General features: G+C 43.7%; 1 protein-coding gene across 3 annotated transcripts; it reads right to left on the reverse strand.

The window, feature by feature from the left end:
• Positions 1-1,153: 1,153 nt before the first annotated feature.
• On the reverse strand, positions 1,154-26,638 carry NCBP3 (nuclear cap binding subunit 3). Of its 3 annotated transcripts, none has more exons than XM_015458648.3 (13): positions 26,439-26,638; positions 24,432-24,497; positions 22,429-22,534; positions 14,802-14,927; positions 12,602-12,730; positions 12,312-12,388; positions 11,452-11,542; positions 8,780-8,879; positions 8,348-8,451; positions 6,227-6,512; positions 4,625-4,779; positions 3,131-3,292; positions 1,154-2,298 (listed from the first exon to the last, which is right to left on the reverse strand). In XM_015458648.3, the coding sequence occupies exons 1-13, from the start codon at positions 26,613-26,615 to the stop codon at positions 2,063-2,065; spliced, it is 1,815 nt and encodes a 604-aa protein (XP_015314134.1). In that variant the 5' UTR covers positions 26,616-26,638; the 3' UTR covers positions 1,154-2,062. The 3 variants fall into 3 exon arrangements, 2 of the variants coding, with proteins under 2 accessions (XP_015314134.1, XP_002695801.1); XM_002695755.7 differs by having other exon boundaries at positions 11,452-11,560; XR_009491680.1 differs by lacking the exons at positions 1,154-2,298; positions 3,131-3,292 and adding an exon at positions 5,965-6,109 and having other exon boundaries at positions 4,690-4,779; positions 11,452-11,560.
• Positions 26,639-27,625: the final 987 nt, after the last annotated feature.

Raw genomic sequence — 27,625 nt, forward strand, 5'->3', positions numbered from 1 at the left:
GCCCCAGGGACACCTCACGAGAGGACCCAGAGGGTGGAATGGGATGGGGTTAAGTCCCATCCACAAACTCATGCATACCTTCAGTCGTCTCCTTGACCTTCCCCCGGCCTGCCACAGACACTGGTGCTGGCCAGCCTGCAGCGGCCACAGCTCTGGGGACAGTGAAACACCACTGAGACACAGTGAAGCCAGCAGCTCTGGAACCAGCCTGTTCACTGGCTAGAAGGGGAAACTGAGGCCTGGGTCCATGAAGCAGAGCCAGTAGTTGGCGTCTCTGACCACAGCCCCTGCACTTCTCATGTGACTAACCGCCCCCCGCCCCAAACCCTCCCTCCCTCTTCAAGAACCTGGCTCTCAGCTCCGTGCTTCAGAGGCAACGAGCTGAGAAACCTCAGCGACCTTCGGTCTCAACTGGCAGAGAAACCGGAACCAGCTCTTTCCAGGAATCTTACCAGGAAGCTGAAACATCATGGTTATACATTCTCATCTTTCTACAGGGAGGGAAAACAGCAGGTTAACCAACAAAATATGGACAACACCGTTTTTCTGTAACTCTCGAGTCTCCCCGCTCTTTCTTTACTAAACCACAGCATTAATTCCGCCTTCAATCACACCATGGTGCCATCAACCATGAGTGTGATTCACTGGCTCAGCAGCGAGCAAAGATCTCTAGAGTCCCGAGCCACACTGGGTGCTGAACATTCCACGCAGGTGAGGGGCTGTGACATCACACAAGGAGCAAGGGCTTTATTCTAACTCCTAAGCTCTACTGAATTGAATTTAAAACACAATTTTTAAGCCTGCAGAAGAATACAAACACTAAATACTTCAAAATAAAAATCAAGACAGGAAGACCAAAGAACCTAAGGCCTTTTCATGGTTAAAATAATCTGAAAGGAGACTAGAAATAAACAAACTAAAACTTCTGTGACTATTATCTTATTTGCCAGTTTTGAAGATGTCCTCAGGGGCCAGAACTTGGGAGACAGAAAGGATAAACAGCGGTGCGTCACTTCTGAAGTGATCACACACAACAGGTTCCCATCTCAGGGGCAGGTTTTCCTGCTTTCACTGGCCAAAGAGGAACTTAAACTCTATGTATAACAGACAGACTCTACAGTTAGGATCCTTTAAAAATAATGAGACGCCTCTCTTTGCCTTCTTCCAAAGTATATAATATATATTTAACAGCACATAAGAAGACACCACTTGAGCTTCCCTGGAGGCCAACAGGAAGTATTTTCACATATAAAAATTAAAAATTTAAACTTTCAAATCATCAGTATTTTTTAAACATAATACAGACTTACAAATTGTTCAACATTAACCCATGACCCCACCCCTAGCACGAAAATCCACCCCAAATCCAGAAGTCACAGTTTTTTGTTCCTAAAAACCCCACAGCACTGAACTTGATCTTCACTTCAAGCTGATTGCTAACGAGGCTCCTGACAGAGATCCCCGGGGAGGAACGAAGGGCGGTCGGCGCTGCAGTTCTGATCTACCCGGGCAGCACGGCTGCACCTCTGAGGTCAGGTCCATGTGAGTAAGCCCCCACACTAGGATCCTGGAAGGGTGAGCTGGCAGCTTCCCTAATCTTTTCCTCTCGAAGGCTGTCCGATAAGCACCTGGGAATTGACTTTTCTTGGAAAAAGGGTGCTGGTAAAGCTGTCAGGGCCAAGGCAATAGTGAGAAGTTCAGTTCTCTGCTCTTTGGATGAACTGTGTAAAACTTTTCTCTTAAAAGACACAATGTTAAAAATATTAAGAAAAAAATGTCTACAAAATCTGGAGGGCTGCCTTTTCCTCAATGGGTAAAGCTTGTGGGGTGGTGGGAAAAGAATCAAGGGCCCAGAATTGTAACTCTGCAGCAAAAAGATTAGATGGATGCCCTTCAAAACAGGTCACGTTTCCTAAGATGTCTTGCTGAACTAGCAAGAGCGGAGGGCGACTGCATGAGCAAGAGGGGAGGGGCGCCAACTCCCAAGGGGGGGGTCCTACTGTGCGCCCCGCCCTACGCAAGACTGTCAGGTTTCAGGGCGGCCGCCTCGGCCTCCAGGGCATCAGGACTCAGCCTCTGAGCCAGAGCTGCTTTCCCGACTGACTTCGATCTGGAGAGATGGCAAGTTATCTAAGCGGCTCTTCTTTTGGCGAGACTGTTCTTTCTCCTTAATCAGAGCCCCCCATGCCCTCTGCAGCTCCGAGTCGTCTTCCTCTGTGCCCGGCGCCCTGTGATCCCCTTTCTTCGTGTTCTTTTCTTTGGTCTTGGGTGCAGATCCTAAGCGAGTCCATAAGCTACCTGTGTGGGTGAGAAGGCATTTCAGCTCTGGCAGTTAATGCTGAGCAAGAGGGGCACTGCAATGCCTCACGTGCAGGGAACACTAGGGGAGGGGGGCTCTGGGGCACTTGCAACCAGGGAGCAGCCCTGGGCAGGTCCTCCCAGTTCCCTGCCGGCAGACAGGGAACTGGACCTGCTGGGAGATTCTCCCAGCTCGGGGATACGCACCACCACCCCCAAAACCCCCACACCAGATACATCAGAATGAGCTGGGAGGCTGCCTGTGCTCCCTCTGCCCCTGTCTGCTGAGACAACCACCTGTGCACAACTTCCTTCTGTCAGGAGCGGGCCATTCCCAGGCCATCCCCACCTACAGCATGCTGCAAATTCACAGACCTGCTACCCTGTCAACTTTTGAGATTCTGCCAACTCTCTGTTCACTTTCTAAAATGTTAGTATTTGACAATAGACAGATACATAGAATTTGATAGGATAGCCACACGATAAGGCAATTAAAAGTTTTATTTATAAAGGCTATAACTTATATGGAAAAATGATCATGATAAAATGCTATATGAAAAAAGTACGATATGTATACGGACAAAGGTTGGAACAGCAGGGAACTAAAAAGTATTCGTGTTAATCACAAAGACTCAGGGGTGAGTCTTGTTTCCTGCTTTCTGTTTCCCACACTGTTACCGTTATCGTTATGATGATTATAATGGAAGAGGGAAAAATAATTTATTTTTCTCCTGTGCTGCTTCTGTCCTGTATCAACAAAGTATTTCCATGCTGCGCCCATGGTCTCTACTCTTACCCAGTTCCCTCCCCATCAGTCCCCACTGTTACCAACCTGACTTCTTCTCTCGAGTATCAGAGTAGAGGCCTTTAACATCCTGCCTGGGAACACCCAGCCTACTATGCACATCAGAAAAGGGCTCTCTCCGAACAACTGGATTACTACCGAAAGCCTTTTCCGGAGAATATGGTCTTTTTCCTAATCGCTGGCGTATATCTAGAAAAAGAAAAAAGCACTGCTGTGACCATGTGACTATACTGTGTCATCTGTACTGCCAACCTGAGATCTTCCCGAGTGAGGACATGGGGCCCAGCACTACCAAGCTTCTAAAAGCCTTCCCTCTACACAGCCTGGATTCTCCCAGGAAAATTCAAGTGAGAACCCACAGGGGCTCGCAGCTGGGGGAAACCTTAGCTGACTGCTTCAGAAAGGAATTTTTGAGGCAGAATTGTCTTTTTTTTTTCCTTCTTTAAATAGTAGAATCAAGAGCAAATAATTAACAAACAGTGCAGCTAATGAGAAATACTGCACGCTCCCTGAGGGCAGAAGCCCCATTCTTTGAACATATAAGAAGCTAGTCAATAAAGACTATTACATTGAACAATAAAGGTAATGAGACCGACAAAAAGCAAAGGATCAGGGGAAGCTGTCCCAAATCAAATCTGCTTTTCCTCCAACCCCTCCAGAATCTGCCAATCCTCTGGAGCTTTCTTACGCTAATAGCAACAACACAAACAGTCATGAGCAAGTCCCTGTGCTGGGCCTTCTCCCACCTCATCTGCTCTCTGAGAACAGCACCCCCATCTTTCAGTCCCTCAGGCCCGAGCCCCATGGCTTCTTTCCCTTTCCTCCCAGTGCTGAGTCTTCCTCCTTTACAAGGCTGGACATTTTCATCAGAAGATCAGGTTGCTTCCCACCGCAAAGAACTTGGTTTGGTGACTGAGATCCTGTTTCCTCTCCGAGGCCTCGCTCCACTGCCACCTGCTCTGAGACGCCTCCCACAACAGGCTTTCCCCCAGAAGACCCACTCCCCTCTTCGCTCCCACAGCCCACTGCTCATAGTGCCTACCGGGCCACTCACTCCACTCAGGTTCAGGAGGAATTACCTGAGCATGTGCCCTTAGGCTGCTGCATCGGAGTCTATGATGAGCTGGCATCCCCTGCGAAGACTTATGACACCCCCAGTGCCTAGCCCGGGCACACGGTGGGTATGGCCTGCTATGTGCGTGTCTGCACATATAAACTCACCAGTTCAAATTCTTAACCATTTATACAATACTTCGACCTAATTTCTATTACCCTTATGTATACCAATGACATACAGAGTAAAATCACTGTTGGGACAAAAATATCAAAAGCTAATATTGCAAAAATCTGATTAAATTTCATGCCCTCAAGTTCCAGTGCCTAACCCAAAATTTAGAAGTGATGAATATGGACAATTAAACTGGTCCCCAAATGACAGTGTTTTATTCAAGAACCTCCCCTGTCTGCATTTGCTTTCTGGAACTCAGGACAGAGCCCAGGAACACAACCGAACAACAATACCTGTTTTAGTACTGCTGCCAGCCGGCCGTGGACGTGTGTGCTGACGTTTTTCATCTAACAAATGTCTGACATCTGCAAATTTCTCAGCTGGCAATTTGTTACCAATTCGGTTTTTTATATTGCTTGTGGATAAAGTATCTGCCCTCATGGAATTCCTTAAAAAAGAGAGGCGGGGGTACAGTAAAGCAGCTTGAACTGTGGGGCAACACTCACACAACCATCTCACACACTCTGGAAAAAAGCAATTTAAGAAACCCAATCTAATAAGGCCAACATTCACTTAATAACACCATACACCAGTAGTAATTTGCTCACAAAAGTCATGACCGGCTTGCCAAAGAGGCCAGTCGGGGTAAGCAGCTCCCCGAGGTTTCCGGGGTGGTTTCCACATGCAGTATCTGGGAGCGATCGCAAAGCACATAACTGTGCCTGCCCTTCTCCTGGGACACAGGCCAAAGTAGAGGCCTGCGAAGGACTGAAGGCCTCTGCTTCTCCGGGCTGTGAACTGGTTGTAGTCAAGATATAAGACAGCCTACAATCCCTTTCTTTAAAGGGAAGACCTCTCCCACTGTGTCAGGGCAAGGGCATTATTCTGGCAGCATTTGCCATTGGAAAGTTCTCTAAAAACTAAGGATGTGAACAAAGCCATACAAATCAACCAGCTTACAAGTTTCTTCTTCCCTTTTCCCAAACACACCATCAGGAACTCTTAAGAGAGCACCCTAGCCTCCAGCCCTCTGAGACATGCCTATGCTCTCTGCCTTCAGGAATCTGCTCAGCCCCACTAGTTATCAAAGAATGTACTTCTTTGTCCATGAATACCAAAAATCACAGTGATAATACCTAAGGCTGGTGAATATCTAGGTAACATGTGGTAATGTGAGTGGGTAAAATCTTTTAGGAAGGAAATTTAGCCATACCACATTTTAAAGCATGTGCATTGTTTTGCACAATAACTGGAATGTATCTAGTTAGTCCAACAGTAAGAAAACAGAAATCTACGGAAATCTCTGGTGGTCCAGTGGTTAAGACACTATGCTTTCACTGCTGAGGGCCCAGGTTCAATCCCTGGTCAGGGAACTAGGATCCTTCAAGCTGCAGGATGTGGACAAAAAAAAAAACAGAAATCTAAACGTCCAACAGGAAGGGATTGGTTCAACAAATGATAACATTTGGAAACAGGGACTACATATAGTTGAAAAAAGAGCAAATGTCTCCACTATATTAAATGGAAAAAGCATATTTCAAAACAATATAAACAGTATAACTTTTGTACAAATGCATCTATAATTTCCCCATATGTTATATATACACATAAAGCTGACAATAAAGTTATTTACCCAACTGCTAACAGTCACTCTCTTAGGGGAGGATGAGATTACAGGTGACTTCACCTTCTGTATCATTCATAGTTTTTATAACAAGGATCATTTCTTGTTCATTAAGAGGAAAAACCAGATGCTTTTACTCAAATTCTATAAAGGGCTGAAATTAGAACCGAAAAAAGTGATTACAAAATTTAGAGGTACTAAGAAGAAGTTAGTAATCGGATTTCAATCAAATTAAAAGCTAGCAGTGATAAAAAGAAAAGAATATTTTTACCTGATATTTTTCAACTGAGATTCCACCTCATCAGCATACATGGTCATTTTCATGCTCTTCTTTGGTGAAGGAGTGGAAATCATCTTCAGCTCCAGGTCATAGTCCATTTCATCCGAGTCTGAGCTGCTGGCGCTGGACCGCCTGGACGCGCTCCGCTCCCGGGTCTGCTTGAGGGCCGGGAGCTCCGCGTGGTACTCCACCACCACTCTGTCGTCGGCATCCATGTCCTGCTCCTCCTCCTCTTCTTCTTCCTCTTCAATAGGTTCCTCAGGAACATTCACTAGTCCTAAGGAATTTAACCAAAAATCATTATTAGTAAAAGCATGAATACTAACACCGGATCTTCTGTTCTGTATCAGTGACCTTTGTAGAAGATGAGATTCCCATCCTAAGAGTTTACTGGAGCACTGTCTCTAACAGTGCTGATCTGGTTACCATTCTGACCCCTACAACACATGAACATCTAGGTAAAGGATGGCCTAGCAGCCTGATGCAATTTTATAAAGTTATCTAAAATACAGACCCTCTCATTATTCACAGATTCTAGATTTATGAATCTGCCAATTTTATTTGTAATTCCACAACCAACACCCATGGCACTTTTGTGGTCATTTGTGGACATGCACAGGAGCCCCCAAAAATTGAGACACCAGCCATGCAAGTTCCCAGGTGCAGGGAAACAAGGTCTGTCCTGCCTTTCTGTTGCAGCGCTCAAACACTGTAAACAAGGGTCCTTTTTGCAGTCCATGAGTGCTACTTCTTAACACCTTTGTGATTTTTATTGACGATTTCCCTGTTTCAAACAGCCTCCGAGCAGAATTCCAAAGCTGTCTAGTGTTCCTAAATACAAGAAGGCTGTGATATGCCTTATGGAGACAACACATGTGTGAGACAGGCTTTGTTTGGGCCTGAGTTCCAGGGCTGCTGCCCTTGAGTTCAACGTTAATGAATCAACATGTATTAAATAAGGTGTCCTTAATCAGAAACATACATCAAATTAAGGTTCTATATTGATCAGTTGACAAAAAGTGTGATTAAGAGTCTCTGAATGGTTTTCAATGATCACGGTGACTTTACAGAACATAACCGCCATGAATAATGAAATGTGCCTTTAAAGGTCATGGAAAAATGCTTATAAATGGAAGAAGCACAATATAAAATATATGTCCACAACAGTTATATTTATTGTGAAAAGAGACAAATAAGAAAAATGTAAAATGAAATCAGTTCTTATCTTTTTGCTTTTTAATTTCTTTGATATGAATACTAAGATTATATGATAAAAATATCTTAAAGTAAGTGAAATTGGAAAAGCTTAACTGTCTAACAGAAAAGTATGTGCATTAAGATGTAGATTTCAAATATCCAAGTTTGGGCATTCACATTAAATTAAAATGTATAGATTTCACCTCTCCCTGTCCCTACTACAAAGATAAAAGTGTATGCCTGTTATTCTGTGTTTGTATGCTGACTTGGCTGGTTCTACAAAGTGTGTAGATTTTCACAGATCAGTTTCAACATAAAAACAAATCTCTATAAAACATAATAAAAACAGTTCTTTAAGAATAAGCACCAAAAGAAAGAAAGCGGGGAAGAAAGGGAGATTTGAAGGGTGGGAAGGTGGGAGCCCCAGGGAGACAAAGGAACAGAAAAAGAAGAAAAGAAAAAAGACAAACAAAAACCAAAATGAAACCCGTGTTGTATCCCACTTCACTGTGGCATTCACGTGCACAAGCCAATAAGCAGAGTACTAGACACAGCAGCTTATTTTCATCATCAGACAAAAGAACAATAAAATCAACTCGTCTGACAAAATAATTTAAAAATTTTTTCATGCAGCTTTTGTTATTAATTAGGAAAATTAGATTCCGTAGGAAAAGTTTTAATTTTTCCTACATTTTGCCTTTATTGTTAGAATAGCTTTTATAAAATCATTTGACCTCTTTGTATGGGCAATTTCAAATTAACTGTGACTTGACTTACTTTCCTATATGTTGGCAGAGGGTGAGGGCAAGGAAGAGAGGATGATAAAGTTTGGAACCTTAAAGGACTGTATTAAGGATAAAAATGTCATTTCGGGAGCCAAACATGTGTCTACCCAAGAGCTGAGCAGGCAACTACCGGAATGTCGGTGTTTATAGGACGTCAGGCCAACGTCGTCCCCAATCAGGGCTCTCTTCTTAATAACATCCCGCTGAATGCGACGGGAATGGTATCTCCGCTTCCTGCAACATCGCCAAAATAAGCACAGAATCAAAAACCAAGAGGAAGGGCCTCGACGTCCACTAGTTAATGTCAACTACACCCTGACACGACGTTAGGTGCTGACACAGAGACATGTCGCATGAAACTGAAACTCAGCATTCTCACACCATTTACCACAGTTAAAAGCCTTGAGCGCTTTCTTCTTGTCTTCCTCACGTCCATCCACACACGGTGCTGACAGTCCACTGCAGAATACCCGCTGAAGAATACCAACTAATGTAGATCCCTGAAGGATTATGAAAAGCTTAAGTACTATATAAACTGTTGTATTTAAGGTTTTGGACTCACCAAGAGTTACTAAGGATTCCTTTCATGCCTCCGTAATTTGGATTCCCATATTTCATGTAATACTGACTTCTCCTTGCTGCTCCAAGTTCCTTTTTGTCATCTAAAAATTAATTACAACAGTTACCAAGGACTCCCTGCGAGTGTGAAGGCAATGTTAAACGGGTTTGAACAAACAGAATGTTTTTCATAGCTGGGATCAGATCAGCACACTCTGCCTACAGAAGAGAAAGATGCACTATGACCACTCTGAGTCCTCCTAAAGCAGTGCAGTGTCGAGAGGGTGGAGCAAAACTCAGAGACGAATGAGGTTAAGCTGCTGCCGGGGAGCTGACTTCAAAGAGAAAATGCCAGCAACAATAACAACAACAACAACGCAATTCCCAAGAAGCACAAGAGAGTGTAGGTTATCACCAGTGTTCAGGGATCAAAAAGGCTTTTAGAAGAGGTGGCACTTTCATTGCCCTCCGAAAGATGATACTCGTTTCTGAACGACACACACTAATGACACAGAATCAGGGTCCAAGAAACAGGTTATACATAGTTCCATGTATTTGGTAAACCATGCACTCAAATAAGCAAAAGGAGAACAGATCCCATTTATCAAGGTAAAATGCCAGTTGACAGGAAGAAAAGGTGCTCAGTGAACACACGTATCTTCACAATATAAAGGCCTCTTGACAACTCCATGGGCACGCATCACTACAAAAGATGAGTACCGACGAGAGTGCACCCAGTGCTCCAGGTAAACCTAGAGGCATAAACCAGAATGTGCACCCTACGAAAAACACGCCCACCAGCGCCTTGGAGAAACGGCTGGTTCCAGATCTGGGACTAGGAAAGTACAAGTTGAGACTGGCAAACCAAGATGGCGCCTTGTGCCATAATTGCAAGAAAGTACTCGAAGAATCACGCAGGCGTGTCAAAAGAACAGTGTGAAGAGGCTCTACTGATTAGATCCAAAATAACCTGTGAATCCGAATAATGACAGAAGGAATGATAGCCCACTGAATAAAACTCCACGAATCTAAACTAATATAAACAAGTAAATGCATTTTTAAAAAAACAGGTAAATACATCAATAAATGGGTAAAAAGGGAAAGCTCCCCCTTACAGTTAAGTGCCAACTAGTAAATGAGAGAGTTAAAAAATCACCAATGGATCTAAAGCTCCTGTATGGCAATCTGATGAGGAACAGGCTATTTACATAGCCTCAAAGCATCTCTCCACAAAACTCCAAATTATAAATGGAAAAAGTAACTTTACAGTGAGAAACCTGGCGACTGTCACCTTAACCAGGAGATAATGGTTAGCATCCCCAGGAAGGGGACAAATAAATGCAATGTGCCTCCTGATACGACACACTGAGAATGACACAATCTCTGTGGTGTAAGCACACAACTCGAATTTAATTACAAGGAGACATCAAACAAACAAAACTAAGGGGCAGCTTACAAAATAATGAGCCTGTTCTCTTTAAAAATGTCTCAGTCAAGGAAAACACAGCAGAGGAGTGGCTCCACATTCAGGGACACTGAGGGAACACGGCAGACTGAAACGCCCAGTCCTGGAGTGGACCCTAGTGTAGCACGGAAGGAGTACCAAGAATAACCCAAATTTACTTGACAATCATCATCGTCGCTGTCGTCGTCATCATCAAAGACTGCCCACATACTGCACTCGATGTGTGCCAGGCAGTTTTAATGCACACTGCGGGGGTCCTGGTAAAATCTGAACACAGACTATGAACTGGATAACAGAATGGCATTAATGTTAAATTTCCTAATTTTGATGACTGTGTAAAACAAAGTCCTTGTTCTTCAGAAATACTTACTAAAGTATTCAGGGGTGAAGGGTTGTCATTTCCAATAACTCTCAATTGACTCAAAACCACTCCTCCCACATTATTAATGCATATCAAAATCACTGTGCATAAAAGGCCTTATGAATTATTAATAGGCTTTTAATTTAATTCTTCTGAGAATTAGAGCTGAAAGGTACTATTAGCAACATCTAGGAAGACACTGCCGTGATACATGAAATTTTTAAAATTTTTCATAGTTCAGATGATAAATTGGCTGAAAAGCATATGGGGCAAACCAGCTTTAACAGAAAATAACTTACTTTAGCCAGATATCACAAAAGTATACAAATAGCTATTATCCACTTTCAGTGTCTGAAATTCCAACTCAGGCAGCAAGTCATCGATTTTGTTAAGTGTAGAATGTTACAGTTTGAAGGATCTTTGAGATTACTTGGTCTAAGTTCCAATTCAAAAGAGAAGGCGTCACTTAATAAATATCACTTCATTAAAAATAAAAGTCAGGGGCTTCCCTGGTGGCTCAGTGGTAAAGAATCCGCCTGCCAATGCAGAAGATACGGTTTAGATTCCTGATACAGGAAGATCCCACATGCCAAGGAACAACTGAGTCCCTGCATCACTACTACTGAGCCTGTGCTCTGGAACCCAGAAGCCACGACCACTGAGCCCACACACCACAGCTACTGAAGCCTGGGCACCCTAGAGCCTGTGCTTTGCAACATGAGAAGCCACCGCAATGAGGAGCCCCCACTGGCCAAAACTAGAGAAAAGCCCGAGCAGCAAGGAAGACCCAGCACAACCAAAAATAAACAAATAAAATTATTTTTTAAAATCAATACCAATTATCATTTACCTTTTGTAGCAAATCTCATGAATAACCTATTTCCTTTAGCAAGCTTGTTAGCTGGACGAAGATCGTTTCTCAGCAGCGACTCTTCTTCTACCTGCGACAACGTGTCCAACTTAAGAAAAAAAGAGCATTTTCGATATAAAAATTAAAGCCTTTTTTCATGTTCATTCAGTAGCAAAGATACCATGGATTAAGGAAGCAATCTACTTTTAATAAAACCCATAAGCATCACAGCACCAGTTCCTCTGCAGAATGTCTAAGTCAGAGGTCTTCCCTGACCACCTTGTCTAAAAGAATCATCTCCATCATTGACTATCCGCTTACCCTTCTTTACTTTTCTTCATAGCACTCATCACTTCCTGACATTACATTACATATCTGCGTATCTGTGTATTGTCTGTCTTCCCCACTAGAATGTAGGCTCCAACAGGGCAAGGACTTTGTTTTGCTTGACGCTATATCCCCAGCACCTAGAATTTGGTATATAGTAGGCACTTAATAAATAATTTAAAAATGAATACACTTTAATATTTCCAACAATAGTACATACGCCATATGCCATTAGGAGATACACCATTACTTGCTATTCCTTAATTTTACTGATTAGATAGCACTGCAAAGTCTTTCTCAATAAAACCATTTCCTTTCATACAGAAGTGTGAGTACTAAGGTCTCAAGATGAATCGTTCATTACACCCACAAGAACTTAAAAGGCGAAGAGCCTGGGCCCCCCTCAGGAGGTTCGATGGTGCTAGTCAGCGGAAGAACACAACGTCCTATCCTAAGCCTTTAAGGCTCAGGTATCAAGGCTGTAGGCAGCTGTTTACAGGGAAACCTCACAGACACCTGTGCCCTCTACTGACCTCTACATCACTTGTGGTCTCATCTTCAACTTCTCCTTCTTCAGCCTCATCGTCATCAGAACTGTCTTCCTGCTTGTCTAAAATGGAATGTGAGGGACAAGATGAATTTTCACTCCATCTCACATACATTAAAAGTCTAACACTGTCTCCTCCTCTTTATTAATGATCCAAAGCATCATAGCTTGTTTCAGAAGTAACTGGCAATGAGATACGACGTTAACACTGCACAGAATTCAAATTGTAAAGAATAGGACCTTCAGCCCCAAAGTTCCTCCTCTGTAGTCAGTTACCTTTTTTACTTTTCTCAGATGACTTTTCCTCATTGGCATCCTTGCTTCTTATCTTATCCAGGGCTGGCAGAGAACTCATATTGATAAGGGCTCTTGTGGCTGTCATTTCATCCAACCAAACCACATTACCTAAAATAAGATGTAAAATAACACATCACATCCAAGTGATTAAGTTTCTTGACAGCAGAGACTACATTATATTCACTGCTACAGTATCATTCAGCTATGGACTGACATCAATAAATGTACAGACCAACCAATGAAAGAAGTATAGAATCTGGTAGTAAAAACTTCTTTAATAAGATTAGCCTAGAGAAGTACTCCAAACTGGGTCCCACAAAATACTGGTCAGGTACTCCATGAAAAAAAGTTCTATATATTAAAAATGCCTGGCATACAGTAAGTGTTATACGTAAGTGCTAGCAGTTTCTGATGACGATGATGAAAATGTCAAACAAATGTCCTTTATCCTTTATTCTTCTGCCCCTCACATGGAAGCCCTCTGGTCTTCCTTGTCATCCAGACATGCTACATGATGTTTCCCTACTGTAAAGTGTGGGTGATGAGGGCACCCATGGCATATATAGAATGGAGGAGTGACAGCCACTTGGCTTTGCAGCAACCAATTTATTTTGCTCCTTTAAGAGAATTTAGCAAGAAAAAGGTCTTGAGAAGATCAACTTTAAAGCAGCATTTCTCAAACTTAAGCTACCCCTGTATCTCAGTTTGGGAAATGAAGGTCTAAAGATTCTCATGTTTTGTTAATAACATGCTACATTGTTGTTGCTGTTATTTAGTCACTAAGCCGTATCTGAATTTTTTGTGACCCCATGGACTGTCACCTGCCAGGCTCCTCTGTCCATGGGATTTCCCAGGCAAGAATTCTGGAGTGGGTTGCCATTTTCTTCCCCAGGGGATCTTCCAGACTCAAGGGATCAAACTTGGGTCCCTTGCACTGGCAGGCAGATTCTTTACCAGAGTCACCAGGGAAGCCCAATATGCTACATGGTCTTGAGCAAGTAATTTCCCTCCTCTGTTTCTGATGTACATGAGGGAGTGAGCTGGACGACGCTAAGGGTCCCTCTAACATTGCTTAGATAGATAGTTTTAATTAGTTAAATCAGCTGTTAGCAAATCTAGCCCATGACCCATTATTCATTCATTCATCCATCATCCATCCATTTATCTACTTATATTTGTACTTTATTTATTTAGTTATAAGTAACATACAATAAACTACACACCTGCCAACTGTTTTTGCAAACAAAGTTTTACAGAAAACAGCCAGGCTCATCCAATTATATGGTCTATGGCTGTTTTCATGCTACAATGGCAGAGCTGGGTAGATTCCACAGAGAATATATATGGTCTGCAAAGCTTACAATATCTTTTATCCGGTCTTTTATTTTTATTAAAAAAAAAAAAAAGTTTGCCAACCCCTGATCTGGATGGTCTAAGTTAAGCAAATAGAAAAAAGGAGAAAAATCTTTTAACTCAGTCATGTTTCTTCTTTTGGTGATTTAACATCTAAAGAAAGCAGCCAGAAAAACTGGGAAAACCAGGTCAGCATGCTGGCAGAAAATGAAGCTAGACTAGAAGTGAGTCAGGACCAGAAGCCAGCAGAGTGGGTACCGAAGGTCAGACTAGACTTGAGAGTAGGGACACAAGTCAGAAATCACAGTTAGCTCACAAGCGGAACAGCCCCAGATTAGGGCCAGCAGATGAAGCTTGAGAGAACACAGACCAGAGCAAGCAGAGGTGAGAGGTCTGGCACAGCGTCAGAGGGCTCTGGTCTATTTCCAGGTCAGAGACAGCACTCTGAAAAGCTGTTGCAATGACAAAGCTGAAAGCCCTGCAAGGGCAGCCCCAAGTCTATGCAGTTGGACTCACGCCTTTGCTGGGAAACTGTGGGTGTCAGGAGGGGTCACAATTGTGTACCTGGATTCAGATGCCAGCAACCAACCTCCCAGCGGCCTGACCACCACCCCTGAGCTGCCTTGGAACACTTATGGAAAATGATATGGCAGGCTGGCTAATGTACAAGGACTCTGGTTCTCATCAATGGGAAATTTTTCTCTCCTGGGCTGAAGGCAGAGGTTAGACATAGTCTGGCCACAATCGTTCACCATTTGAGATGGCAAGAATTCTTTTAAAATCATATATGAAAGCATATTCAACAGAACACTTTGAGGGTACTTACAGGAGGTATCATCCAACCACTCGATGTGAGCTGGAGGATATTCTTTAAAATAGGAAAAGACATCCTGGGTGCTCATCTCATCTACTCCGCAAATGTAGATTGTCTCCAGTCTCACTTTGGGGATTGCTAGGAAAACAGGACACAGAAAAGATGAGAGAATTTTCCCACCTGCTGCTGCACAGCCCACCAGCACCCCTTTATGACAGTTCAGATAATACGTATTTTAAAGAGAAATACACTGGGACTTCCCCAGCAGTCCAGTGGTTAGGACTCTGTGCTTCCACTCCAGAGGGTACAGGTCCCATCTCTGGCCAGGGAACTAAGATCCCACATGTCACATGGCAAAAAAAAAAAAAAAAAGAATATGCTGAAAGAGATGACAATTATTTCAAGAGAAAATAAGACTTGACAGCAAGGCAAACTTTAAGTTTTTATCACACAACAAGAGCATTAAACAAATGACTTAATTCAGAATGGGCTTATTAGGCTGAGAAGGATTAAACAAGTGGTGCTTATAATATACACGATACCTTCTCCTCAAAATGACCTGTAGTAATTAAAGGAATATCAAATGCGACAGGATTATACACTGAACTTGATAAACTGATTCTAATATTTTTTAAAGGTATGTCAAAGAGAAATGTGTATTAGTCCAGACAATTCTGAAAAGAAGAAGAGACACTGCCCTTGGATGTAAAGCAAAGTCTGAAACTGGAGTAAAGAAATCCTACAAACCAGTAAGAAAATGACAGTCCCAAACAGAAATGGGCAAAGGACAGGAGCAGGCAACTCACACACAAAGAAAGAGGAAAGGCCAATAAACACGTCAAGAGATGGTTGGCCTTACTACTAATCAGGAAAATCCATCTTAAGACAAGGTATCAGTTTCCACTGACCAGATGTTTAACTTAAGTCTTTTAGTATCGGTTAGTGGCAGAATGAGACACGGCCTCTACTGGTGGAAAGTGTGAACTGGCACAGCCACTCTGAAGGGCAACTCAGAGTACCTATTACAAATGAATTAATAGGCTTAGGAATTCTCTTCAATATGTGTCCTAACACATGGGTTCACAGAGTGGCTCACACAAAGATATTCGTTGCAGCACTATTTTAATAACCCAGTAGCTATCAAAGTAATAAATTATGGCTTATCCATATCAAATGAATCAGGGTTTATCCATATGATAGTCAAAGGACAGTAAGCAAGCAGTTAAAAACAAAGAGATAATTTATCACATACCATGGAAAGATTCTAAGACAGATTACTGAGTGAAAAAAAAGATGCAGAAAAATACATACATTAAAAAAAAGATAAATATCACCAATTATTTTCTAAAGGTACATATTTATTTACACAAATATCTAGAAAAAAAAGGCTGGAATAATTCAGTCCACACTGATAATAGCTCTTACCTCTAGGAAGGAAGAAAGGTTGAAGGCTGTGGTTAAAAGGAATCCCAGCATTACCAGAACTGTGTGTTAACTTTACATTATTTAATCTTTTTAATTGTGAAATACATCACAAAGAAAAGATCATCAAAATATACATCAACAAATGTATCAAAAAATACATCAACAAAGAAAAGATATTTTTAAAAATACCTTAGATCCACCACCTAGCTTTATGCTTAAATTCCTATAACAATGCGAGGCAAATAAAATGCTGCATATAATGCCAGGCCCTGTGTAAGCTCTCTGTATCCCTTCTCTCCCCAGCTTCTCCAAAGCGGTTCTGTCAAGAATTCAACATCCACGACTCTTAAGGATGCTTTTATATGTCATATATTTTATTTAAAACAAACCCAAAATACACGTGAACATTTCCAGATAAAAATTCCTTTTTTTTTTTGTCATTTTGAAGAGTACAAGATAGGTTTAATGGGAGCCCATTCAATGTGGCCAGAATAAATTGGGTAAGTATTGTTCTGCCAACTCAGATTCATGAAGACAGAGATATCAAGATTTATTAATCCTAGCACTAATCCTTATTAGTGCCCAGCAGTACAACAATGAGCAGAAGGACTTCTCTGGTGGTCCAGGAGCTAAGACTCCATGCTCCCAATGCAGTGGGGCAGGACTGATCCCTGGTCAGGGAATTAGATCCCACATGCCTCAATAAGCGTTTGCATGGTACAGCTAAGACCTGGAATAGTCAAACAAATACGTAAGCAAATACTAAAAAAAAAAAAAGAAACATGAGCACAGACCCAAGTGAGATGGAAGCCACACTGGCCATGCAGAGTGACTCTAACATGCAGGGTGGGAAACTGAAGGGGTAGCCCGGGGAACCTCCTCAGTTCTTGAAACTAAGTGGCATGATTTTGGAAGAAAAGAATCCTATGAGAAGTAAAGAGCTGGTTCTGAAGAAGGTAACAAACAACAAGGAGAGCTCCTGGTGAAGGCAGAGGAAACAGACTACGGAGCGAGAGAAGAAAATCTTGGAGATGCTGATATGAAGAAGGACTAATCATACATGAGACAAGCTCAAGAAACGATGGAAGCCTGCCAAAGCAGAATGTCCACACTTCGTCACCTTGCTGACAACATCACTGCTTAAAATAAAACAAAGCAACAAAGATGGCACCTAGACTCAGGCCCAGCTGACGAGCGAGGACTAACTGCTGAGGTGCCAGTAAACAGATGGACGGGGGGATGGAACTGGGTATTCACCAAGTGCCGACCGCAAGCAAGGGGGTGAGGGAGTCATCCTCCCTTCCAACAGGGAAGACCCCAATTACTGACAGGTAGCAGTACAAAAAGGGCTCCTTGGTGGCTCAGACGGTCAAGAATCTGCCTGCAGTGCGGGAGACCCGGATTCGATCCCTGGGTTGGGCAGATCCCCTGGAGGAGGGCATGTGGCAACCCACCCAGTACTCTTGCCTGGGGAATTCCCATGGACAAGAGCCTGGCAGGCTACATTCTGTGGGGTCACAAAGAGTCAGACATGACTGAGCAACTAAGCACAGTACACAAAACTCAAGTTTTTAGGAAAGCAGATTTCTGAAAATCCAAAGAAGTAGTAGTCAGTCCAAGCCTAAGATCAGAAGGATCAAAAAACCTGGAAGACACTAAATACAGTAACTCAGAGTATGAGAGGTGATCCCAAGAAAAGAGAAAGCAGCAAAGCTTAGCTGAGCATGACCTGCAAAGAACATGCATGGGAGATGGATAAAGGACAAATTAACAAATATAAGAGAATAGATGTAAGAATCTGAAAAACTTTGTCAGGCTCTAAAACAACATACAAAGTGCCGATGACAGACTGTCAAGTGAAGAGAAAGAAAGCGGCATGACTACAAAGGGGAAAACAAAAATAAAGTCCACACTCGGGAAAGATTAGAAGGAAATCCACAAAATGCTGACAATGACTGGGTTTGGGTGGTAGACTGTGGGCAACTTCTCTTCTTACTTCATTCTCCAAATGTTCTTTGGTGGACATGAACTGTCTAACATCTAAAGAAGAAAAGGTTATAGTCCAGAGCCAACAGGCTCAACAAAAATGCTGATGGTTGGTTTTATTTACAAGTGTTTGGAGCAACACTGCTTTGGGAAGATGATGCAGGAAAAAGGGCAGGACTGTTGATCAATTTTGCTACAGTACTAACGGACAGCAGCAGCTATCATTAAGGAAGAACCAAAACCAAGACAGGTGACAAGGGCTTTAGAAATAGTCTTTTTTTTTTTAATCTTTTGGCCTCGCCCTGTGGCATATGGGATCTTAGTTCCCTGACGAGGGATCAAACCCGTGCTCCCTGCATTGGCAACAGAGTCTTAATCGCTGGACTGACAGGGACGTCCCCAAGGAATAGTTTTAATAGATTCAAACCCTCTAGTTTAGAGTTATACCCCACTGTACTGACTAAAACACGAAGCAGTGATTTCACAATCGGGTAATAATCTCTTAAGATTATTGCAGGGAAGGAGCAAGGTACCTTAAATCCTTGAGGACTAATCCCATACTGACTTTCATAAAAGAAGAAAAGAGAAATTCCCAAACAGATCAAAAAGACTGTCATTCTCAGAAATTTTTAAAATACACCTTAGATAGAATCTCTGATCCCTTAAGAAACCAAGTCTTTTTCATAGGAAATGATAAGCCAAGCAGCAACCCAGCTGACCTCTTCTCTTTCCTGACTGGATTAGCAGGCCAAGAAATTCAAAGAAGACCACAGATGGTGTTCTACCTCAAGTTTATTAAGGCACGTAATCTAGATCCCCATGACAATAAAATAAGAGATGGGCCAGAAAATAGAATAAGACTACCATTCATGGATCTGTGTGTCATGGCATGATATGGGATTATCCTGTTTGACATTTACCAACAACTGGATGAACATGCAGAAGCCATATCAAAGGGAGGAGCATAGCTAAAATGCCGAAGGGCAGAATTAAAATGAACATAACTCCACAGGTTGAAACGGAGTCTTGAAATCATGATGGAACTTAATCAGGATAAAGAAAAAGGCAAGTTTTTTAGGGACACAATGAGGAAGACTCTTTCGACAGGTGCAGTTCCTGGGGGAAAGAACGGGTGCTCTGGCTGACTAGAAGATGACTACTATGAAGTGGTCAGTACAGAGACCATGGTCAGAGTCCTGCCAAGCACTCCACAAATCCAACCAAATCTGGAATCTGCACCTCACCTGGTGAAGCACAGCAAGAAACTGAGCAGGCTCTAAAGGAGGGAGACCAGAAAGTCTTGTCACATGAGAGTCCAGGGAACAGGCTGTCCATTCCTTCACCTGAAGAGTTACTGTGTGAATGAGGAAATGACTTCATGTTGTTCTAAGTGTTATGCAGTAACTAACAGATAGAAATTACTAGAAAGCAATTTCTTTTCAACATGAAGATGTATCCAAAAACAAGACTGACCGCTTCATAAATAGCTATCATGCCACCACTAGGAACTGTTCAGGCAGAGGCCACAGACCGCTGGGAACTTTGCCTAAAGGCCTGCAGCACCAGGCCAGATATGGGACCCAGGTGACTCCTAAGGTCCCTCAGCCATGACGGCATTGACCTTGGAGATAAAAAGATCCAAGCTGCTTAACACCCAGTCACTCAAGAGTAGCAGGGCATTCAGTACAGACTGGTCTAGCACACTGCACCCCTGAAACTAGCAGAGATGTCAGGAACACAGGTTTCAGTCAGACCAGCCTTCTAAGTCAGCCTTGCTACTTACTCCCCGTGGGATCTTGGGCAAGTTTCTGAACCTCTCAGCATCTTCCTTTCCCCACCAGTAAAACAGAAATGATAACGCTTTCCCTGCAATGGGGTTGCTGAAAGGGTACATTAACCACACAGCAGAGTGACTGGCATGTGGGGAGCACTTATAGAATGGTATATTTCATCACTATTGATATTAAGAAGAAGAAATAACCCGGTACCTTACTGTGGCTGCAGGAATCGAGATGTTTATTCCAATGTCCCCATTCTCACAAGAGGCTGGGCCACTTAAATGGCTGTCTGGAAGATGGAGAATGCCAGATAATAATAATAACTAACATTTACTATGTGCCAGGCACCACTCTAGGAATCCTAACATTTTGTTAGAACCTCCCAACAACCCTGTAAGAACTAAGTTAATCTGACTTTACAGATGAAGATACTGAGGTTCTTAGAGGCTAAATAACTTGCCTAAGATCACAGAGTTAGAAGGTGACAAGTCAAGATTTGAATACAGTCAGTCAGGCTTCAGAATCCACGCTCTTAGGGTACAGTTAACCCTGACTGTACAACAGAATTACCAGGGGAGATGAAAAAACAGGAACTCTGAGATTTATCCAAACCTACCCCCTACTCTAATTTAAATTGATCTGGGAAAGGCAGCAGGGTTCTCTGGAGTTCAAGAACACAGTCTGAAGCCATGCTGCCTTCTGGGCCAAAAACAGGTTGTAACGAGCCACTGATAGTCCAGGGAGATCTACAGTCTTTTATGAGTATCTTCAGAATCAAGATTGTTTTTCAAAAAGCTTTTTTTTTAAATTAAAATTTAACCCCAAAAGAAGAGATCCTATTCAGGAGGGTATCATATTCCCATTTTATAAACAAAGAGAATGAGACCTAAAAAATTTCACTAACTCACCCACATTCACTAAAGAACTGAGACTGGATCCCAGGAGGGCTCTGGCTCAGAAGAACCCCAGCACAGATGGGAAGAGAGACTGACGTGGGTAATCAGGGATGCTGCAGAGGGAATGACATCTGAACCAGACAAAGTGTGGGACAAGGAAAGACAAATCAGCAGGGTGACAGGCATGAACGAGATCAGAGGCAAGATGTCACATGGAATGCGCCCAGGACTAGAAGTAAACAGGCATGATGTGAAACCACGGTGCTCTCAAGGTGGAGCTGTGGGAGAGGCCTCAGACGTCTGTGTGGGTCCAGTGTGCAGGCACATGGATGACCAGCTGCACGGCTGGCCCTGGCCTTCACAGGACTTTTCCTGAAACAGCCAGCCACTCGAGCAGGTGCCTGGAAACCTAGCCTGTGAGGCAAGCAAGGTCATGTTTCCAAATTGAACACGATGCAGAATAAAAACAGTGAAGTAGCATCCAGAGTTGAGCTACTCTGAGCACTGGGAAGGACCGAGGAGGCCTGGGTCTCTGCTATCATGTCATACACTGTAAGGCAACAGAGCACAACAGTTAAGAGTGAGCTTTAGAGTCAGATAAACCTGGGTTCTAATCCTGACTCCACTTTTACCAGTTGTGTAAACCTGCGCATTTATTTAATTTCTTTGAGCCTGTTTCCTTCTTTGTAAAATAGGGATAAAAATATATTCCTCGTGGGGTTGTTGTGAGAAATGAGTACGAAACAAATACGTAATGTGCTAATTAACACAGTGCCTCATAAGATAGCAAGTTCCCGACAAATAGCAGCTATTCTTTCATTCATTCCTCAAGTTTTTATCAAATAGGCAAACCTAGAGAAACTCACACAGCAGAGCACAGACCTTTAACGTGCATTCAGATGGCTGCCTATGAAGCCCTTTGCCAAGTCTCAAATTTGCAAATACAACAAAGGGAGATCATTTGCATTTATGGAATAATAAACATGGCTGTGAACTCTCTAAAAGGGAAGCAATAATTTTCCCTTCTATTTATAAACCGTCTTCAAAAACTGGGATAGGTTATTATATTGAAGAATTCAGGGTGAGTTTCAGGAAGCAAAATACTTAACCTTAATAAAACACAAAAATAAAGTAAAATCACAAACCTGTATCAACAGACGTATTAACGGTATCCCTCCCCAATCGGACTCCTCTAAAAGAGTCTCACTGTGATACATTCCTGCTACATTTAAAGGCAAAGGAAAGTGAACACTTCTACAATAAAGCAGAAAAAGAGTAAGAGTCAGTCCCACAGAGCCACAGTTCTAATCGCCGATCTGCCACCAACTCCATGATGTTCTCTGGGGCTCCTTAGACAGTCTCCTGAAAGTTCGGACACAGCCAAATGAATACACACACACACACACACACACACAACACTGAGACAGCTAATGCAGCTCATCGTTAACAGGCCACCTCAGAAGTGGCGAATTCACAAGTTCCATGTGAGGTGAGGCCAGAAGCACAAGGCCGTGGCAAGGAAACTGTGGAAAACAACCCCCAGACACCCTGTACCTTTCTTCATCATGTCTCGGTCCAAGGCTACATTTCTTTGGGCAAGATTTACTTCTGATCGAAAATGGAAGCGCTTGGCTCGCTGTTCCTTCTTTTCAATCGCTTCCTAGAAGGTGCAGAAAAAAAGCCAAAGAAGTGAAATGTGGAGGAGAGTTAAATCACAAACATCAAATGATACACCAGCAACAAGCAACTCAGAAGGTGTAAACGACACTGTGCCTTGCCTCATTTTTGCAATGAACAGGGTATTGGCGATGACTGGGAGAGTGGACACTACCAACGCTGCAACCTGTCATCATCTCCAGGATGACTCAGGGCCTATCAATGTATCTGTGCAGAAACTGAGGCGCAAAAAAGTTACAGTGTTTGCCAGGGGCACTTCAGCTGGTAAGGGGCAGATTTTCTCGGCGCTATTTCTAGAAGCCCCACCACCGCCCCCATTTCACATCGTCTGTGTGCATGGTAATCACACCTATCACGTTATGTCTGCCTGAGCAGTCCACTCCCTAAAGCTTTTTCTGTGTTTAAAAATAACACTGAAGCCAAGAAACTCTCTCCTTTATTCTAAACTTGTGTCCACAGAATTGCCAGTTTTCATCTTGAAGTGACAAGAAGCACTGATGCTTTCTGAAAAACCAAATAATCAGCTTCCTAATTTTTTTTTTTCCCAAGAGCTAAAATATACCCAGGTCCAACTGTGGGTTTCTGATAGCTCTTTGGAACCTTCACTAATTGTATATTGACTTTGCCACACTAATTGAAGGTCTGACTATAGAAAGCTTCTGGGGATTGGTAAGGCAGCAACACTTCTGTTATTTCCCAATAGTTATGTTAATTTTCTCCACTGAAGTCTTCCCATTGGAAACAACTGGTTTATCTTCCTTTGGTAACAACCAAAGTACCAATTCTTGGCTACCACCCTTTCCCCCATATATTTGTTTCAAATAATGGTAAATTGTGTAGGCTTAAGAACAGGATTGCATACTGCTTTTTCAGTTTCAGTAAGAAAACACCTTCACTTCATTCTATTTTCCTGTCAAAAAAGATGATCAGTTCTTTCTTTTTGCCTTTAAGCAATTTGAGACAGATTGAGACCCAGATAAAACACAAAAAAGCAAGCATGACATACTTATTTTTGCTTTCATACATCCAATATAGTAACACAGTGTTATTTATTCAGAGTTTTAATTCAACTCTTTAAATGGCACACATTAAAATCAGAAGGAATGTTTAAGCTGAATATCAACACCAATTAAAGCAACAAATAAGTACTGATTATAAGGAAAATAATATGTCTGGTTCTGTGAAGAGCTGCAATGAAGCTGATAATCTAGTAACAGCAATCACCAGATAAAAGGCAATACTCCCAGGCAGTGAAAACAGTTCAGTCTGCTTGGCCTTCAAAGTTTAGCCACATATTCATGAAAGCCTATTTTTCTAGGCCTCAATCAGTGAGGAATAAAGACATTTACTAAAGGCCTACTATGTGCCAGACACTTTTATGCTTTGCTTCATTTAAAGTGGAAACAGTTTACACATTTTTTTAAAAATGGATAGGGACATCCGCCTGCCAATGCAGGGGACCCAGGTTCTAGCCCTGGTCGGGGAACTAAGATCCCACATGCTGTGGGGGAACTAAGATCCCACATGCTGCGGGGCAACTAAGCCTGTGCTCGGCATCAAAAGACCCCACATGCCACAACTAAGGCATGACACAGCCAGATACATATGTATGGAAAAGGAACAAACAGAACTTTTTCTTGGACATAGTTAAGCACAGGCGTCTAGTTACTTTATCTTCTTATGGATTCAAGAACACACAAATGCTGCCTGAATGTTCTCAGGCATCACTGTGAAACACAAAATATAAACTTACAAAGGCTTAATCCAACAACGACAAAAAAAGGTGGTAAAGAATAACTGCTGCTCTACAAGTCCTAGGGACTTGCTCATTAAGTTCAACCGCTTCTCAAAATGAATCAATGAATCACGGTGTATCTTACCTTGGAGGTGACATCAATTCCGGTGATGAAGCTGCCAGCCTTGTTTTCATATCTTCTGCTTGTGTCCTAACACGAAGGGGATGGGTGAGAAATGCTAACAGGCAACTGAGGACAAGCGCATGATAAACAACAGCCTGACAACCCATTCCTTCTGGACAGTCTTCCTTTCAGCAATCTGTTCCCTACCCTGACAACCCTTTATTATGAGGAAGCCTGTCCCAGCGACTCCATGGTAGCAATCAACCACTCTACCAAGAAGCTTTTTCTAAATCAGAGCCTGTCCACAACCTAAAGTAATTCCATCTACTGAAGGTATCCGTGTAAATGAAAATCCAAAGGCATTCATGAGAAATACCCAAGATGAGGTACAGTCACTCATCTCCCCAGCTCAGACTGGACAAATTCATTGTGCCAGGCCACCAGATGGGGCACAAGTCTTCACTGAAACGCAGAAAGTCCAGGCTCACCTCGACCTTCTGGGGGAAACGCTACACTGTGCAATGAAAACACAATGAGACTCTGCAGCCGGGGGACTCAAATCACAGCTCTAAGGTTCACTGGTTACAAGACACTGTACAAGTCCCCTGGCTTCTCTGGACCTGGGTTTCTTCTGTGGCATCTGCCTACCTTTCTGATCTCTTTTACTGCTCTTCTACTTGTGCTATAGAACTTTCTGTTTCTCCAATAAATCAATCTTGTTCTCATCTCAGAGCCTCTGGGTTTACTAAGTTGCCCCTGCTGGGAACAAACTCTTCCAGATCTGCACATGAGTAGCTCCTTTCTGTCACTTAGGGTCCAGCTGAAATGTCGCTATCCAGAGGACTTTCCTGGTGATCTTGTGGCATTCTGCTTCCTGCTCTCCACAGCTTCCCTCTGCACTCTTCCATCCCATTAACATGTTTTATTTTCTCCACAGCATTCACCACTATGGGAAATTATTAGTTAACCTGTGGCCCCCAACTGGAACATAAACTCCAGGACAGAGTCTGACCTTGATCAAGCGGCTAGGACTGCGCCTGCCACAAAGTGTGGGGATGCAACAGTACAGGTCCAACGGAATGAATGAAGGGATGACATCTACTTCACAACTTCCGTGATACTTAAATGATAACATGTAAACCACTATGTTAACTTTGTTGCCGGAGTCATTATAATTTACAATCTGTAGTGCTCCTACATTTTTTTAAAAACCTTCTTCCATAATTTCAGTTTAAATGCAACACTTGCAGACATGGTAAAAAAGTGGACGAGGTCAGATGAGAAATTAAGTACCAATACTGGAGAGGAGCCACGCAGGCCTGAGACCAGCCCTAAGAACCGGACATCAGACCACCAAAGGACAAGCAAAACACCTCTCGTCATTCCTACTGTGACAGAAGAGAGGGACCAAGGACCACTGCTGGCTCGCTGATGTTCTGATTCCACGAAGGGTGAGATGCTGGAGGCACGGTGTAGCAGTGAAGGCGCGCGGGGACGAGATGACCCTCAAGTCCCAACAGAAACACTGAGTTTCTGCAGCTGACAAGCCCAGCCCTCTCGAGGGAAACCGCGGGTGCTCTGTTTAACAAACACCAGCTAAACCGGAGCAGGATGCCAGCGCCCCGCTCCCCGACAGTTCCTTCTTGGCCGCTCCAGGTTGTGTCCCCGCCCGGGGGGGCTCCCTCTTTATCTCAAACTGCACCCCCCAGACAAGCCCTACCCCTCCTCACTCGCCCTCTTGCACAGAACGGCTCGGAGGGGCAGCGAAGGGGGTGATCTCAACTACCCCCCCAATCTCTCCGACCCCTCCTCCTCAAGCCCCCTTAACACCCATTTCCGGGCGCCCGGGCGTCCTTTCTCTCGCTCCCCCGTCTCTGCTCCAGTCTGGCGCCCCCGCCCCCAGGGCGCTCGCCCCGGTGCCCCCTTCCCCAGACTTCCCCCCGGCCCCGGCCGCCTCCCCTTCCGGCTTGCTCGGGCGCGGGACACTCGCTCTGCGACCTCCTCCTCGCCCCCGCCCCCCGCCCGTACCGGGATCAGTTCCTTCAGCGAGCGCCGAACCGGCACGACCTCCAGTTCGCCCTCCTCCACCTCCATGGGCTCCGGTTCGCCTCGGTCCAAACCCGTTTCAGGCGACGGGAGCCCCAAGGCCGGCCCCGCTGGGGCCTCCGCCTTCACCGACACTCGCAGGCCCCGTACGGCCGCCATCGCCGCCCGCCGGCCGCACCACTGAGAGCCCGCCCGGCACACTGCGGGCTAGAGCGTCGCTGCTACTGGCCGCGGAGCAGCCGCCGCTACCTAGAGCGTCGCCTTCTGCGGTCAGAAAGCCTTCTTAGGCTCCGGCGTCCCCTGGTGGCAGGAGGGACGCAGGGCCGGTTGGAGCTGTATCTGGTGAAGAAGAGGCGGGACCGACTGGGAAACCGGGGCAGGGCCTGATGTAGAGGACGGTCCCTGAGCTGACTGCCTAGTGCAGTCTGGGCTTAGAAAATAGCTACACCCTCTCTTGATGAGGGTGAAAGAGGAGAGTGAAAAAGATTATGGCATCCTGTTCCATCATTTCATGCAAATAGATGGAGAAAAAATTGGAAACAGTGACAGGTTTTATTTTCTTGGCCTCCAAAATCACTGCGGATTGTGACTGCAAGCCACGAAATTAAAAGACGCTTGCTCCTTGGAAGAAAAGCTATGACAAACCTAAACAGGTATTAAAAAGCAGAGACATCACTTTGCCATCAAAGGTCCATCTAGTCAAAGTTATGGTTTTTCCAGTAGTCATGTATAGATGTGAGAGTTGGACTATAAAGAAGGCTAAGTGCCAAAGAAGTGATGCTTTTGAACTGTGGTGCTGAAGAAGACTCTTGAGAGTCCCTTGGACTGCACGGAGATCAAAGCAGTCAATCCTAAAGGAAATCAACCCTGAATATTCATTGGAAGGACTGATGCTGAAGCTGAAATTCCAATACTTTGGCCACCTGATGCGAAGAGCCGACTCATTAGAAAAGACCGTGATGCTGGGAAAGGTTGAAGGCAGGAGGAGAAGGGGACGACAGAGGACAAGATGGTTGGATGGCATCACCGACTCAGTGGACATGAGTTTAAGCAAGCTCCAGGAGATGGTGAAGGACAGGGAAGCCTGGCATGCTGCAGTCCATGGGTTTGCAAAGAGGTGGACACAACTGATCGACTGAACAACAATGATTATATAACCTCTCCCTACT

Source organism: Bos taurus, chromosome 19 (genome assembly GCF_002263795.3).
Source record: "Bos taurus isolate L1 Dominette 01449 registration number 42190680 breed Hereford chromosome 19, ARS-UCD2.0, whole genome shotgun sequence".
NCBI classification, from domain to species: Eukaryota; Metazoa; Chordata; class Mammalia; order Artiodactyla; family Bovidae; genus Bos; species Bos taurus.

Excerpts from the sequence above, each read along its gene's own strand:
- NCBP3 (XM_002695755.7), bottom strand. The coding sequence starts at position 26,615 with ATGGCGGCCGTACGGGGCCTGCGAGTGTCGGTGAAGGCGGAGGCCCCA. Across the intron at positions 12,731-14,801 it reads GTGGTTGGATGATACCTCCT|GTAATGTGGTTTGGTTGGAT; the intron begins GTAAGTACCCTC and ends ATCTTATTTTAG. Across the intron at positions 11,561-12,311 it reads AGACCACAAGTGATGTAGAG|TTGGACACGTTGTCGCAGGT; the intron begins GTCAGTAGAGGG and ends TTTTTTCTTAAG.